Source organism: Diachasma alloeum, unplaced genomic scaffold (genome assembly GCF_001412515.2).
Source record: "Diachasma alloeum isolate Michigan unplaced genomic scaffold, Dall2.0 Dall_scaffold_01062, whole genome shotgun sequence".
NCBI classification, from domain to species: Eukaryota; Metazoa; Arthropoda; class Insecta; order Hymenoptera; family Braconidae; genus Diachasma; species Diachasma alloeum.
In genome coordinates this window covers 346,015-361,396 of record NW_021681173.1, presented here as the reverse complement: position 1 = coordinate 361,396, position 15,382 = coordinate 346,015, and the positions used below count along the sequence as shown (strand labels likewise).

The following is a 15,382-nucleotide window of genomic DNA, read 5'->3' as shown; positions in this document are numbered from 1 at the left end:
CTCGGCGTTTCCGTCGTTCTATCTGTTGCGATTGCGATAACGCCCTAACGAAAGAAATGAAAAAATGAAAAAAAAAAAGAGGGGCCACAGCCCTGCCTCCTAGTGCGATAAATTCAAGAATGGTGTTGCCGGTTACGTTTTTTAGGTTAAACAAATCATCAATAAATTTATTTTTGTTATTTATACATGAATCTAGAGGGTAATTTAGTGGTTAAATTTATATTCCAAAAATGGACAATAGGATAACAATATGTGATCCAGACGACGATGAGATTGATAATATATTCGATGATGTTGAGCCTGTAACGTGGTTGAACGATGATCCTGATTTGGAGGATATAAACACGTTCTTTCATCGAGTTGATTCTGATCAGATTATTTATGAGGAGAAGAAGAAGAGGTGTAAATTAATTGGTAAATATGTTATGGGTGATTTGCTGGGGGAGGGGAGCTATGGTAAAGTCAAGGAGATGCTGGACTCCGAGACACTCTTCAGGAGGGCTGTCAAAATACTGAAGAAGAAGAAATTGAGGAGGATACCCAATGGCGAGCAGAATGTCAAAAGGTTTTGTCCATTTTTCAATTTTTTTTCATCATTGCATTGTGATTTAATAGAAAAATCCAGCATTTTCTTCAAAAAATTCTGTTGAATTTCTATTGGAACTCTACAAGAATTCTCTTGAGTTTTATTAGAATTCTATCACGAATAATAAATAAAAAAGAATAATATCTAGTTGTATAAGAATTCTCTTGAAGTTTTATTAGAATTCCATTGAAAAATCTATTAATTTTTTTGTGATTTTTTTGCTGTATTTTTATTCGTTTTTCGTAATTAAATCCAAGAAAAAAAACTTTGAAAAATCATCCCTAAGAATTCTTACAGAAAAAATTCCAACAGAGAAAGTTATATTGAAAAATCAACATCTGTGGAAAATTGTTGAACAATTGACGCAAGAAAAAATGAAATCTTTCGATAAAAATCTTGTAAGAATTTTTTTTCCCACGTTTTGATGAGAATTGTTCGTTTCAGGGAGATAAAGTTACTCAAGAGATTGAAGCATAAAAATGTTATTGAACTTGTCGATGTTTTGTACAATGCAGAGAAGGAGAAAATGTATTTAGTTATGGAGTTTTGCATTGGTGGACTGCAGGTGATTATGATTATTCTGATAATTTTCTCCAGACCATATGAATCAATAAATTAATAGAAATATCTTCACTCGCACTTTTTTTCTCCAACTGCCTCTGATTATTGGGTTGAAGGACATGCTGGATTGTGCGCCAAGCAAGAGGTTTCCCATCTGGCAGGCCCACAGTTATTTCACTCAACTTGTCGACGGTCTCGAGTACCTCCACGGCCAGGGGATCATTCACAAAGACATTAAACCAGGAAATTTGTTGCTGACACCTGGTGGAACCCTCAAAATCAGTGATTTTGGGGTTGCTGAGGTGAACAGAATTTTTCTAAATATTTTAATTTGAGGGCTTCATTTGATTAGAATTCATTTGATTGGCTTTCAGGCGTTAGATCCCTTCGCCATTGATGACACGTGCACAATGGGCCAAGGCTCACCCGCATTTCAACCCCCGGAGATTGCGAATGGCTGTGAGACATTTGCTGGGTTCAAAGTAGATATTTGGAGTAGTGGAGTTACTCTGTAAGTCGTGGAGAAATGAAAAAAAAAAAATTTTGCATCACAGCTTTGTTAAATATGCGAATATCTTGGAAATGAGTGGTTTTAGGGAAAAAAGTCAGAATACGTTTTCTTTAGGTCATGAAATTCTCTAGAAAAAATGTATCTACATATTTTTCTCTTAACTCGCTCATTAAAGAGATAATTCCATAATTATTCAACAATGGAGTCAATCAACTCATCACATTTTCTTATTTTTTTAATGATCTCGTTAATGATCGTCGAATTCTCTCCACAAATATCTTTTAATAGTCCCTGATGTCACATAAAACATTACCCTATTTTTTCTCAAAAATATTTGTCCTCATTCCAAGAGATTGAGCCATTCAATTCCTCACAGATACAATATAACGACTGGGTTGTATCCATTCGAGGGAGATAACATTTACAAATTATACGAGAACATTGGTAAAGGGGAGTACACGATACCAGATGACGTTGAGGACGAGCTGGCGTCTCTGCTGATGGGGATGCTGCAGAAGGAGCCAGAAAAGAGATTCACGATACAGGAGATCAGGCATCATCCCTGGACGATTTGTCGTTTCGAGAGAACCAACGAGGAAGTTGCTGTGCCACCTCCCAAGGGCAGTACATGCCACAGAATGACTGTTTTACCTTACCTCATGGAATACTATTACGGGGAAGATCAGGATCCTATGTATTATACAGAGAGACAACTCAATGGTGAGTTAATGAAAACACTAACTAAACATTCACGAGGAATAAAGAGTCTCACAATTTTTGTGGATAGAATTTTCAGAAATGAAAAGATGAAGAAAATTTCTGCCTTTTAATTTTTTATTTGAGTCATTTCAGCTTTTTATTTCACATAGAATAATCAAAACTCTTCATTCCACCGGTTTAAAAGTGTATTTGTCCGCCTAATGCACCCAGGGAGGGTATCCAAAGCTTAATTCATCTCTAATTCTCGACAAATCATTTCAATTTCTCTGATTCACATAATTTTATTCGTGTAATTAGTAAACTTTCATCAATGGCCGTGTTAACTCGTGTCAAATCGGTGAGTCACACTCTTCACAACATTCTCCCTCAGTCATCTCGCATCTCGGCATCACTCACTAACGCAGGAAACTCAGCTGATCATTCTCAACTGTCTGGATAATCTAATTTAAATTATTGAATTGCTTTTCAGATGAGAGACGGAAATCTGAACGCACTTTATCCAATCGTCTACTCGTATTTCTTTCAAAACCATGCATCATACTGTAACAATCACGTCTGCACAACTCGCGTGCATATTTTTATTTGGATCTTGGACGTGTGAACACATGGGTACACTCTTTGGTTTATGATTTTTTATTCTATTTATTCTAACGGTTTGAATTTATTCATTGAGATGGTGCCTTGTGGAATGCTAACTAGGACAATGAATTTTTACTAATGATTCTTCATTTCATTTCCGAGATGATTCCACAAGTGGAAGTATTTTGTACAATTTTTTTTTAATGTCTCGAGGAATAATTTATGAAAATTGAGAGTATTTTCCCGGAATCCTGTTGGTTTAAGAGATATTTCCACGATTTTCTTTTATATTTTTGGATTTTTAGCTTTGGATAATTGTTGACAAAAATTACAACAAATTTGTTGCACTCTCAAAAATATTTCCAGCACTTTTGCGATTTTTAAAGATCAAATTCGTCAACCAAATTACATAATAACCACATGATTCGTCCATGAATTACATGGATTAATTTTTAAAAATGATTTTTCCAAATTTTATAATTGTTCGCAATAACTAGAAACGAGAAGTCAAATTGAGATTTTCAAAATTCCTGTAATAAAATCATTGGAGAATGTTAAAGAGCATTTAAATTTTACATTTAAAATAATGTAAAAAGCTCTTAATGCCTCTCATTTGCTAAATTCCTCAATTATCCTCGAATTTCCAGAAGAAAGGAGACTGCTAGAGTTGGACAGAGCCAATAGCGATCAAAAGAGCAACTCCAGCAAAACAAATTCACACAATCCAAAAAGACGATGGCGCAAGTCAATCTCCTGCATTAGCGTTAAAAAATTCACATCCTGCAAACCCTCGTGATTCAACATATTTTATTTGTCATTAAGAAAATCCGCACTCTATCCAAATTGATGGAAGAACCAAGTGAAAATACCAAGAATGGCTTGAGTTGAGAAAAGTGCTGAATACAGTGGCATAAAGTGGAAGGGTAAACGTTAAATTCACCAATTTTCGTTCGCCCCCCGATTTTAAAGAATGTATTGAGCATAAATTTTTTGTGATATTAATATTAATTACTTCGGATAAGTGGAGCTGAGGGAATCGTCAGTAATAATTCCAAATGGATTGTAGAAATATCAATGGTATCGTCATCATGCTGTGCCATAAGAACTAAAGCGTATTTTCCCAATCTGCCAAAACATTTTCGCATTAATGAAATTTTCGTAATCTATTTTTTAATTAAAACCTTTTAAATTTCTCGTATCCAGCACTTTTCCATTTATTTTTTTAACGTAAAAATGAAGACAAAATAATACAGATATTTTATTTTCTCCTCGAGTTATTGAATTGTTGAGACGTTATTAGAGTTCTATTGAATGTTTCCACGTGAATTTAAGGGAAAAAAAAGATTGATGAGGGGACAAAAATACAGAAAATAGTCTTGTGTGAGAGTATATGTGAATGTGTGAACCCCAGTGATTGCATTTTGGATTTCACTAATTAACATGACGTCGAGAGATATTGGGGAGTGTAAAAAAGGGTGAGAGTTACCCTGATGAGTAATTGTGTGATCACAACAGGACAAATGGATGATGAAGACACAAAGTATTTCTTAGGCCTTCAAAGTACCTTACTTTGCACACAAATGCCGTGCATTATTGTATTAAAATTATGTACATATCTCAGTTGTTCCCTTGAATTATTTTCAAGGCTGAGCATTTAATTAATAATCGCCTACATATTTATTATAAAAATCTTTCTTCATTCGATCAGTGATGCAGAGTCACTGCACATTCTATTTGTAATGACCAGGGGTGGTGAACAGCCAAAAAGAATATATTAAAACGTGTAAATAGATTTTTTTTTTCCTACGTTTAACGGGAGAACACGTGAATGGAAATGATGAGTTTTTAGAGAATTCTAAAAGTGCCATGAGCTTGCCTTTAGCCATTTTTGTTAGCATTCGTGGGACGTTAAATTGATGGAAAATAATGCTGATGGAGGATACAATTTTTTTGTTATTTAGTTCAGTGGTGGAGGGATGAAACGTAATGAACCGATTTTTGTGAACTTATGATTTTCTTTCGTTTGGAAATTCTATGTTTTTTAAGGCGATTTTTGTTGGGGATTGTGTAATTTTGATGAGTGATTTTTCAACTGACATTTGAAAAAAGTCTGTTTTCTGGAAAATGCAGAACAAAATTGCACGATTTTAAATAGAAATTTACGCAACAAATTAGTAGAATTTTAAATAATTTCAATAGATTTTACAATCTAGTTCTTCAACGAATGCAAAATCAACAAAATTAATAAATTCATTATACTAATTATTTATTTAATAATAAATACTGAGGGCAAAACAAAGTTATAAAAATTTGATTGCGAATCATTACGTTTCCCATCTCTCCCGAATAATTTGGAAAATGAAAAAAAAAACACATTGTCAGTGTTCAAATCGATAAAATCGTGTTCACGTTATCAACTACTGTTTATAGTCAACGAAAGATTTTTCGTATTACCAATGTGCCGGCCAGGAGGACTTTGAAAACAAATTTTGTTTTTTCGAATAAATCGAAGAATCCGAGATAACTGATGAACATTGTAAATAGGACAAGCCTGCTGACATTAAAGTACAAATTAAGAGGATGAATGAAAATTTGACTCAGACCTGTGTGGACCTGCATAATTACACACACGAAAAAATTCCATAGAGAATTCTATTGAATTTCTATTGAATAACAGAGCTTTACTTAACGTTTTTTCTCATAGAAAACATTAGCTGAAAAAATCAGTAGAATTTCATTGAATAGGAATTTAACAGAATTTTCTAGCGAATTCGCTAGGTTTTTCTATGAAATGTTTTCGTACGTGGATCGACTCCCCCCCGGGGATTCGATGATAGTAAAAATTTTTGAGTAATTGTGTTAAGTGATTGTTGATGTTTGATGTCGCTTTTCAAGACTCACGAATCAATGAATAGTAAATGATGTTGCGACAGTGATTGACATTCTTTGTTTATTGGAAGAGCAATTTAACGAATGCATATTTACTCGTGTGAGAAATGATGTATTATTCGAATCCTTCGGCTTTCATTATTCAGAATCATTTCATGAATCATAATCAATAAAAATTGTATTCAAAAGAATTTTTATCTCCCTGATTTATTGACTAACCAACTGTCCCCCAGAATAAAAAATAATTCCTTAATCAATTGAAAAAATGAGTAAATGCACAATATAAATTTATTCGTATGCTTCTAAAGCATACGAAATTCTAAAATAATTCTAAAATAATTTCATATTCATTCATCCATTCATTCATTCATTCATTCATGCATACATGAATAATAATGAATCAAAATTGTTCTCAAGACAATATTTCTCTCTTTGATTGATTGAAAACTCGCGGACCCCGAAGTTATGAAGAAATTTTTCGAAGAAAAAATTTTTTAGAAGATGAAATCCTTCAGAATTATCACTATTATAATAAATATTAAAATAAACAAATTAATAAAATTTAACAATTCCCCAAAAAACCTCCGAAGTTCCCACCATTTGTAGACTAGAAAAATTAAATAAAAGACAGATTTATTGCCCGTAAATAAAGAAGATGCGACTCAAGGTAATTGAGAATTTCATTCTAGGATCTCCATGATTTATACTTTGATGATAAGACCACTACGTAGATAACAGTCAGTAGCACCCTGAATGTTTGGGCGGCACTCAGTGAACGTTTTCCCCTCATTTTAATCAGCAACAGATCAAAAAATTCTCCTCTAGTCCCTTTATCCCTCAATTTTCTCCAAATCATTTCGATTCCAATTCTCTCAATTAAAAATCATGAAGGTCTCTTCGGAGAACCGATCGACAATTTTCATATTAATGGGCGTCACCTCCGGATTTATCCTCGGAATAATCCTGAAGCACTTGACACCCCAGCCCTGGACCGATCGTCAAATCATGTATTTTCAGTTTCCGGGGGAGTTATTCCTGAGAAGTATCAATTGTGTCATTCTCCCGCTGATTGTCTCGAGCATTGTGAGTGCCACTTGTCGTGTGAGTACGTCCGGAAGTATCGGGATCAAGGCCTTAATTTATTATCTCGTAACTACAACTCTGGGGATTACTCTGTGTGTGCTACTTGCTGTGACGATTCGACCTGGAGAGTTCCATAAAATTGAAAATCACGGGGCCTTTAATTATTCGAGGCGATTCGTGACGACAGACACTTTTCTAGATTTGATAAGGTGATTAAACGAATTATATCGTTAATTATTATTATTTTTTCATCATTTTACGCGCTATTATTTTTTATTAGGAATTACAGAGAAAAATGTAGAGAATTCGATAGAATTTCGATGGAGTTCCTAGGGAATTCTATAGGAATTTTATAGGATTTCTATGGATTTTTTATTGAAAATTCTATAAATTTTCGACTGATTGTATTGAAGAATTTTTTGTTTGCAGAAAATATCGAATAGAACCTATTTTATAGAAATGATTTTAAAAAACATGGAAAAAAGGCGAAAGCTCTGGAAATTTTTCAATAGAGTAGGTCAAAAATAAATAGAAAGTTTAGTGGAAATTCACCAGAATTTCCTAGCGAATTCGCTAAGTTTTCCTATTTTTTTTTGTACGTGTGATAAATATCTCATTAACAATTGAATTTTTTTCCAGGAATCTAGTGACAGATAATTTAGTAGCGTCCTGTCTCAATCAAGTAAAATCTTGTTAATCCCTTAAAGTATGAAAAAATTAAATAGAAAACGCATTTTCTCCAAGAAATTGTATTGAATTTCTACTGGAACTCCAGAATGACATTCGAGTTCTATTAGAATTCTTTAAAAAATCAATAAGTTTATGATGGTGAGAAAAAAAAGAAAAATAGAATTTGAAAAACTTTGAAAATTTGACCCAAAATAGAAAATATCTCAATGAAATAATAAATTGTATAGAAAAATTGAATTCCATCGAATTTTTCTATAGGACGATTTCAAAAATGAGTAGAAAATTTAATAGAAATCCAATTGTTTAGCGAAGTCGCCAGACACTTCTATTAAATTTTCAACATCTTATTAAATCAATGAAGCAAATTTCTCGTTAAATTAAAATAAATTCATTGAAAACTAATTAAATTTCTATTAAATTTTTTCGTGCAGCCGTCCCCCAGTGATTTTCAACTCCCAATCTGAATTTTTTTGTCCTAGTACCAAACTGTTCTCATAAACCGTGAAAATGGAACGGATAGCTCAAACTCGAGTGACATTTACACCTGGGTAATTTCGCATAAAGACACTCCGGGCACAAACGTCCTGGGACTCGTGGCTTTCAGTCTATTACTGGGAGTTGCCATCGGCGAAATAAAAGAACAAGGAAAACCCCTGTTGGATTTCTGCAATGGGCTCTCCGAGGTCAGCATGCGAGTGATGGACTCCTTAATCTCGTAAATTTACGTTAAATTTAATTTTGTATTTATACAAAATATCCTGAATCATCTGAGATCAGAGACGGATAATTCGCTACGTAGCTCACTCTTTCCTCTGGTTCGCCTCTAGGATCGTCCCGATAGGCGTTCTATTCCTGATCCCAGGGAAAATTCTGCAGAGCGAAGACATCGGAGGGATGATATCCAGATTGGGAATCTACGTTGGAACAGTATTTCTGGGATTAGCCATTCATGGATTGATGATTCTCCCGTTTGTCTATTTCGTCTGCACTCGTAAGTCGCCGTTCGCCGTTCTATCGAAGATTGGACCGGCAATTATCACTGCCATTGGGACATCGTCCAGGTGAAAATTAATTGTTTAATGAGAGCACATCACGCGCGGAAAAATGCCGTAGAAGAATTCGCGAATTCGACTTTGAACTCCTTTCGAAAATTCTATTAAAAATACATAAATACGTACTTTGGCTATTTTTTCTTCGGTGAAATGCTTTTCTATTTTTGTAGTCGAACATCAGAGCTTAAATTTGAGCCGCATTTGAGCTTAAATTGAAAAATATTTTGCAATGACGTTATTATTTAAACTTTGCACGTCTGAATTTGTATCTCGATATTGAACCGTTGGAAAGCACTTGCAAAAAATTTGATAAGTTGAAAACCAGAGTTTGTAGCAAAGATGCCTCTAAAGATGGTTTTGAACCAGGGGAAACTCCTAGACCCCAATGTTCTATATATATTCCTACACCCCATTGTCCTCCTAGACAATGTTGTCATAACTCTGCTTTTCAATTGAAAACAGACATCATCTTTAGAGACATTTGTCATATTTAGAGGCCCTAGCACGCCATTTCTCGAGCCGCTCTTTCATTTGAGCCCAAAAAAACATTCATATCTTGTCTGACATCGCAGCTACAAACTCGGGTCTACAACTCGGGCCTTCAATTGAAAGCCCGAGTTGTAGGCCCGAGTTTGTAGCAGAGATGTCAGACAAGATATGAATGTTTTTTTGGGCTCAAATGAAAGAGCGGGTCGAGAAATGACGTGCTAGAGCCTCTAAACATAACAAATGTCTCTAAAGATGATGTCTGTTTTCAATTGAAAAGCAGAGTTGTGACATCATTGTCTAGGAGGATAATGGGGTCTAGGAGTATGTATAGAACATTGGGGTCTAGGAGTCTCCTCTGGTTCAAAACCATCTTTAGAGGCATCAACACGCCATTTCTCGAGCCGCTCTTTCGTTTGAGCCCAAAAAAACATTCATATCTTGTCTGAGATCTTTGCTACAAACTCGGGTCTTCAACTCGGGCCTTTAATTGAAAGCCCGAGTTGAAAAATGAGAAAGATGATGAGATTTTGGAGGAAAATTGATGAAACAATTTAAAAAGTGCAATTTTTTTAAATTACAGTAATTTAAAATAAATTATCCGCTTTACCCCGTCGTCTTCTGTGTGCAATTGAATATTGAGTTCTTGCACTTCTAGCACTGCAACAATTCCTGTCACCCTAAAATGCCTGGACGAGCTCAAGGTCAACCAAAAGGTCTCGAGGTTCATGGTTCCAATAGGCGCAACGATTAACATGGATGGAATCGCGTTGTACGAGACAGTGGGAGCATTATTCATCATCCAAATGAGGGGGCTGGAGTTCTCCCTGGCGGGAACCATAGCGATAGCGTCAGTACCACCGCAGTGACATTTCTCCACGCACGAAAAATTGTGACAAAAAAATCTAGCGAAATCGTCGGAAAATTCTATCGGATTTCTATTCATTTTTCTATTAGTTTTGGGCCGAATCTGTGGAATAATTAGGCAGCTCATCTCCCTTTTTTTTCTTCAATAGCAATGTTCAATGGAAATTGTAAATCACTCGAATAAGATTTTCCTATGCAACTTATTGTATTAAGATATTTTCTAAAGAAATTGTGCGGCTCAATTTTTTCAAATTTGTTTATTAATTTTTTTCAATGAAAAGAAGAAAATCAGAGAGGAAAAACTTGGAAAATTCACGCCGAAGAATTTCTGTAGAGAATGTTTCAGAGAAAAAATTGTATGAAACGATGAAATTCGACTGTTTTTTATCAAATAATTTCTAATGAAAAGCGAGCAAGTTTCGAATATTTTCAATAGACTCGTCCGAACGCTAATAGAATTTTCAAAACAACTTCAATAGAATTTTCTATCGACTCAGTTTTTCAACGAAATTTTTTCTTCTGTGTCCTCAAGCGCAAGAGGAATGATTCATTCCTAATAAATTGATAAGATTTTTACAGGATAACTTGCACTGTCTCTTGCATCGGAGCTGCCGGACTCCCCAGCGGAGGATACGTCATGTTGATTGTTGTCTTGCAATCCCTAGGGATCCCCGCGGAGGACGTGACCTTAATTATCACTATTGATAGTTTAGTGTAAGTTAAGAAAAACATCTAGAAACTATTTTCCGCATATTCCCGAAGCCTTCGCCTCATAAAAACTTCGAATTTCCTGCGTAATTATTTTTTTGTTCCAGTGATAGAGTTCGGACGACAGTGAACATAATAGCGGACGTTTTAGGTGCATCTCTAGTCTCTCACTTCACTGAACCCGACGAAGAAATTAACGAGGAATTCGAAATTGAGCCTTTGTCCCTCGAAAACACGAAATTGTGAGGAATAAAATTCAAATTCTGCCATAATACCCTATCAAACATTGTGTGTATTCTGAATCCAATAGTTATCAAATCCATTAACAAGTTCCTTAAAAAAACGTGAACTGAAAATATAATTCAGTAGCGAAGTGGTAAAAGGAGATATCTCAATTTTGACTGTTCACCAGATTTCAATCAATATCTCGGAATCTAAGGAAGATAGAAAAATTTTTGTTATAACCTTTTGTGTGGAGCCGATTGAGTGCTACAACAAATGTAATTACGAAAATTTCGCTATCTCCCTCAGAGACCGAAATATTCCTCAAAAACTCAACTGGGAGATGAGTCAACTTGAACCGTTTTACGACTTCGCTACTGAATTAGGCCTACGAATTTCCAAATTATATATTTACACAGACAAATTAAAAAAACAACATATGTAAGTATTGTTTTGGATTTTTTACCTTGTAAACACCATTCAACAGCTAACAGACCTCGTATTGAGGTCGCTGACGTTAAAATAAACGAATAGAATCTCAGGGGGTGAATATTGAATGAGTGAGATTTACCAGTCGAAACGTTGGCAAAAGTAAACCGATTTTTTGCGGAGTTTAAAATAGCCGAGAGCCGCAAAATGGCCTGGAGGGGGAGAAATTAAAAAATCCATTGTTGAGCTCAATTCAAACAGTTCAAAAAAATATACCGCCTTTCCTCAGCGACCTCTGTCCCTCCCCCATTGCCATCTAACCGAGAAATCCAGCAACAAGACTGACTCAACGATTTGACAGATCGATAAACGCGCGCCAGAGCGTCTGCGAAGGACAGAGAGAGACAGAGCGGCTGCATCTGCCCACATCTGCCTGCACTGTGCACCGGGGGATGAACACCCGTCAACGGAGACTGAGAGCCAGTATTTTTCGCTAGAGATTTTTTAAAATTCCCGTCGATTCTGTGACTGAGTATTCAGAACAGTCGGGAAAATTAGTGTAGATTAGCTCGGGGCTGATCGACTGAGGGAGTGAGAAATTTGGATCCCTTTTTCGGTGGAGGAGATTCGCGTTTCGGTCTGACGGCCCAGATTGCCGTTACGAATTACCACGCGTCTGTGAATTTGACGGTCAAGTGTAACGGTCAGTTGTGACGTTTTCCACTTGATTTTTAAGGTAAATTGCCCCACTTTTCAATTAAAATTTTTTTGAATTATCGAGTTTGGGAATTATAGCATTTAGTCGGCGATTTTTTAATATTTCAGGTTTTTTAATGAATATTTTAGGCGTTTTTATTAATTTTTGAGGTGGAACGAGTGTTTAAATGGTTAAAAACAGTTCTAACATTTAAAAAAAATTGAAATTTGTTATTTTTTTCGATTTTAGATGCGCCCTTTCTTTTTTAAATTAACTATTCATTGATTTTTACTATCGAAATGGCCATCTATACGTTTAGAAATCTCTCTAAACTTTTCTGACTAAAAAAATTTAATTTAGAAACTAGAAATCATTAAAATTTCCTATTTCTTTTTATTTTTAAGATTATTTTAGTGAAAACGTACACTGAGTTGAAAAAAAATTGATTTACTTCTAATATATCAAGTGTTTAATTGAATATGGAAAGTAATTTAAATCGTTCGGACATTGAAATATTTTTTTTTTCAATTTTAGAATTTTTTTTCGTCGCAAAAATGCGTCCGGACTCGAGAAGTGTCTCATTCACGTTCCACCGTGAGGTCCTCGCGGACCGCTCGCCCCAGGTGTCCCAGAGCCGCCGCAACCTGCGCCAGAGGCTCCAGGACAAATTCGATAAAGAGAAAACGGAAACGAAAGAGAAATTGAGCGGTAAATCGGAGCCAAGGGGGTGGAACAATTTGAGTCTCGGGAATGTCTCGGCGGACTCGCGGAGGGCGTTCAGAACTGGGGCGGAAAAACTATCGAAAACAATTTCGTCGGTTAGGACAACCCTTGGAACAATTTCACAGGTGAAATTTCAATCATTCCTCAAAATCAATAGAAAATTTTTTTATTTGAATGTTTAATCATAAAATTTTTTACTCAATCTCTATGGGAAAATTGCAGACATTTTTGTGCAAGTTGAATTTTCCGTGAAATAATTATTTTTCAAAACGTTGCCTATTTTATAAATAAAAAATAAAAATTGTGTCAATTTTCGAAACCTTATTTTTCTCCATGAAATCGACTTCTGATCAAATTCTAAATGTAAACAAATCCAAGAAAGTTAATTTTAGGGTGAAATATTAATTGTTTATAAATTATCAACGAAAAGGTCATTATAATTAAAAATTGCATTTCCAAAGAATACGAATAAAAAAATCCAGTGGTTGAAAATTGGCAATCGGATTAAATTTTCCAAATTGTCAATGACAGAAAACCACTAGAAATTCAATGAAAATTCTGAAAGAAAGCCCTAGGTTTTCGACATAATTTTTTTCATTGTTGTCATGATGAGCCTCAAAGTTTAGCAACGACTCTCGCCACCGAATTTTTTGACGATGATTTTACATAAATTTCGCATTTTCCTATGGCGTAAGTAATTGAATAGATAATAAAAAGAACAATACTTTCGGTAAATTACAATGTTACGGACACTCGACAGCGTCTTTATGATAACTATATACTTTCGTCATATTGTTTTTATCGCTGTTTAATGGCATAATTTCAACTCTTCTAACATTCCATTATTTATTCTATCATTGTCATCCATGAAAATGAATAGCATCGTAAATTGTCCAGATACTTTTTCCAAAAGTTGATATTCTTTTACCATGTAACGGTCAAAGTGCCCACAAGTCTGAATAGCCTGAAGCGTTCAAGCGTTCAAGACAAACATTGAAATTATTTGCAGAAATTTCGAAGCTCGACAAGAAGGCGACAGATCCTGGACGAGCAACAGTCCCCAATGAACGGTGGATGCAATTCAGCAACTCCCCAGACTCGTTCTCGTTGCCTCCTAGGTCGCACCCCGACAAAGCTCTACTCCCCATTCGGCATAGAGTCGCCGAGGCACGCCTGGGGAAAGGAGAACGACTCCTCACCAGAAGCATCAAAATCCACCGCCCCACGAGAGCCCCTGCGACCCTTTCGCTTCATTAAATCTCGAGGCTTCTCCGCCCTCAGATAAACCCAACCGACAAAACGAATCATGATAATAACTAGTTGGCTAGCTACTCGTGATTAATATTAAGGAATTTCTGATGTCGGTGAATTTATCCTGTGAAATTTTCTATCTATTATTTATACGCTAGCTTGTAAGAATTATCGAAGACATTGAACGAAACAGGCTTTTACCTTTGATACTTGAAACAAGGTAGCTATTTGTCCCATTTAAATCTACATTTTTTTTTAAATAATTCAGTATTGAACTGTGGAGACCAATGATATTGTCGCACGTATACTTTTTTATGCTTTTTATATTGTTCTTGGAGCAGAAGAATAAAACAGTATCATCTTAACGTTTTTGGTGTTTCCTTATTTCGTCAAATATTAGACAAATTAGACAAATCCAAAAAAATCATTTTTTAATCTATAAAATTGCCTCACTAAAGCTGTTTTAAAAGCCCTCGGGAGTGAAAAAAATGCGGGAAAAACTTTGCGTCATGAATTCCCAGCCAAAAGAAGACGGAAAAATGTGAGAGATGACTAAAAAAAATTGTTCATTTTTTTAGAACCGGAACCAATTGAGTTCAGCGTGATCTGAGGAGGATAAATAATTTTAAGAAGTGTTTAAAAACACGAGGTGAGGGCGCCGCCATCTTTGAAACCCCTTCCAGCAGAGGGGGTACCCAAGCAAGATGGCGTCCACAGCTGTCACCCACCTCATATGTTTGACCTTTCATAAAATCATTTATGTTCTTTCGTTTACCCTCAACTCGTGACATTCAGTTCCTACAAAATGAACAAATTTTTCAAGCTCTTCTCCAGATTTTTCCTCCTCTGTTGGCTGAGATTTCATGGCGGAGAGTTTTCCCCGCATGGCAGGAGTTTTGCTAACCCCAAAGCCTCTGAACCTCTTGAGATATTGCGCTCATCTCTCCTCACAATTGGAAACGATTTTCTTCTATTCATCAAACTCTAAAAGGGTCTTTCAGGCTTGAATAGCTCTGTTAAGTAATTCCCTCAACTATTCACTGAAATAGGTTGTAGCCACCCCCTCCCCCCGACGCAAAGAAAAATGAAAATGGGGAATTTAATAGATCTCCTTATCCCCTCGTTCCACTTCACCACAACATCCCTTTTATCTTTTGTCACAAAAACCAGCTAGATACGCGCATAATCCGTTATCGCGCAGACGTGGTGGCCCTAGCGGACTATGCGGCACTGCGACCCCAAAAATCTAGCCGTCAATATGGGGTGAGAGGAGAAAAATCGAAAACTGGGAGGGGGTTTGTAATGCAATAGCAGTTGGATGAATCGCG

At 35.7% G+C, this 15,382-nt stretch overlaps 3 protein-coding genes across 5 annotated transcripts; all 3 read left to right on the top strand.

Moving 5' to 3' along the window:
* Positions 1-110: 110 nt before the first annotated feature.
* On the top strand, positions 111-5,637 carry LOC107045705 (serine/threonine-protein kinase STK11). Of its 2 annotated transcripts, XR_003783172.1 has the most exons (7): positions 111-565; positions 1,031-1,151; positions 1,264-1,449; positions 1,522-1,658; positions 2,035-2,378; positions 2,848-2,987; positions 3,605-3,692. XR_003783172.1 is itself a non-coding variant. In XM_029126652.1 (6 exons), the coding sequence occupies exons 1-6, from the start codon at positions 231-233 to the stop codon at positions 3,751-3,753; spliced, it is 1,272 nt and encodes a 423-aa protein (XP_028982485.1). In that variant the 5' UTR covers positions 111-230; the 3' UTR covers positions 3,754-5,637. The 2 variants fall into 2 exon arrangements, 1 of the variants encoding a protein (XP_028982485.1); XM_029126652.1 differs by lacking the exon at positions 2,848-2,987 and having other exon boundaries at positions 3,605-5,637.
* A 970-nt stretch (positions 5,638-6,607) lies between these two features.
* LOC107045718 (excitatory amino acid transporter 3) lies at positions 6,608-11,106 on the top strand. 2 transcript variants are annotated; one of them, XM_015268055.1, is made up of 7 exons: positions 6,608-7,138; positions 7,569-7,611; positions 8,099-8,334; positions 8,447-8,680; positions 9,816-10,007; positions 10,604-10,738; positions 10,840-11,106. In XM_015268055.1, the coding sequence occupies exons 1-7, from the start codon at positions 6,732-6,734 to the stop codon at positions 10,976-10,978; spliced, it is 1,386 nt and encodes a 461-aa protein (XP_015123541.1). In that variant the 5' UTR covers positions 6,608-6,731; the 3' UTR covers positions 10,979-11,106. The 2 variants fall into 2 exon arrangements, with proteins under 2 accessions (XP_015123541.1, XP_015123542.1); XM_015268056.1 differs by having other exon boundaries at positions 10,594-10,738; positions 10,840-10,926.
* A 671-nt stretch (positions 11,107-11,777) lies between these two features.
* Positions 11,778-14,423, top strand: LOC107045720. The gene is made up of 3 exons (XM_015268059.1): positions 11,778-12,119; positions 12,615-12,928; positions 13,813-14,423. Exons 2-3 carry the CDS (start codon positions 12,635-12,637, stop codon positions 14,086-14,088), a joined length of 570 nt encoding a protein of 189 aa, XP_015123545.1. The 5' UTR covers positions 11,778-12,119; positions 12,615-12,634; the 3' UTR covers positions 14,089-14,423.
* The last annotated feature ends 959 nt before the right edge of the window (positions 14,424-15,382 follow it).

What these genes read in the sequence shown, in the direction of transcription:
- LOC107045718 (XM_015268055.1), top strand. Translation starts at nt 6,732, where the DNA reads ATGAAGGTCTCTTCGGAGAACCGATCGACAATTTTCATATTAATGGGC. An exon ending in TAGCGTCCTGTCTCAATCAA is followed by an intron (nt 7,612 to 8,098) that starts GTAAAATCTTGT and finishes TTTTTGTCCTAG; the next exon opens with TACCAAACTGTTCTCATAAA. An exon ending in GCCATTGGGACATCGTCCAG is followed by an intron (nt 8,681 to 9,815) that starts GTGAAAATTAAT and finishes TTGCACTTCTAG; the next exon opens with CACTGCAACAATTCCTGTCA.
- LOC107045705 (XM_029126652.1), top strand. Translation starts at nt 231, where the DNA reads ATGGACAATAGGATAACAATATGTGATCCAGACGACGATGAGATTGAT. An exon ending in GGCGAGCAGAATGTCAAAAG is followed by an intron (nt 566 to 1,030) that starts GTTTTGTCCATT and finishes TGTTCGTTTCAG; the next exon opens with GGAGATAAAGTTACTCAAGA. An exon ending in TGGAGTAGTGGAGTTACTCT is followed by an intron (nt 1,659 to 2,034) that starts GTAAGTCGTGGA and finishes AATTCCTCACAG; the next exon opens with ATACAATATAACGACTGGGT.
- LOC107045720 (XM_015268059.1), top strand. Translation starts at nt 12,635, where the DNA reads ATGCGTCCGGACTCGAGAAGTGTCTCATTCACGTTCCACCGTGAGGTC. An exon ending in CCCTTGGAACAATTTCACAG is followed by an intron (nt 12,929 to 13,812) that starts GTGAAATTTCAA and finishes AATTATTTGCAG; the next exon opens with AAATTTCGAAGCTCGACAAG.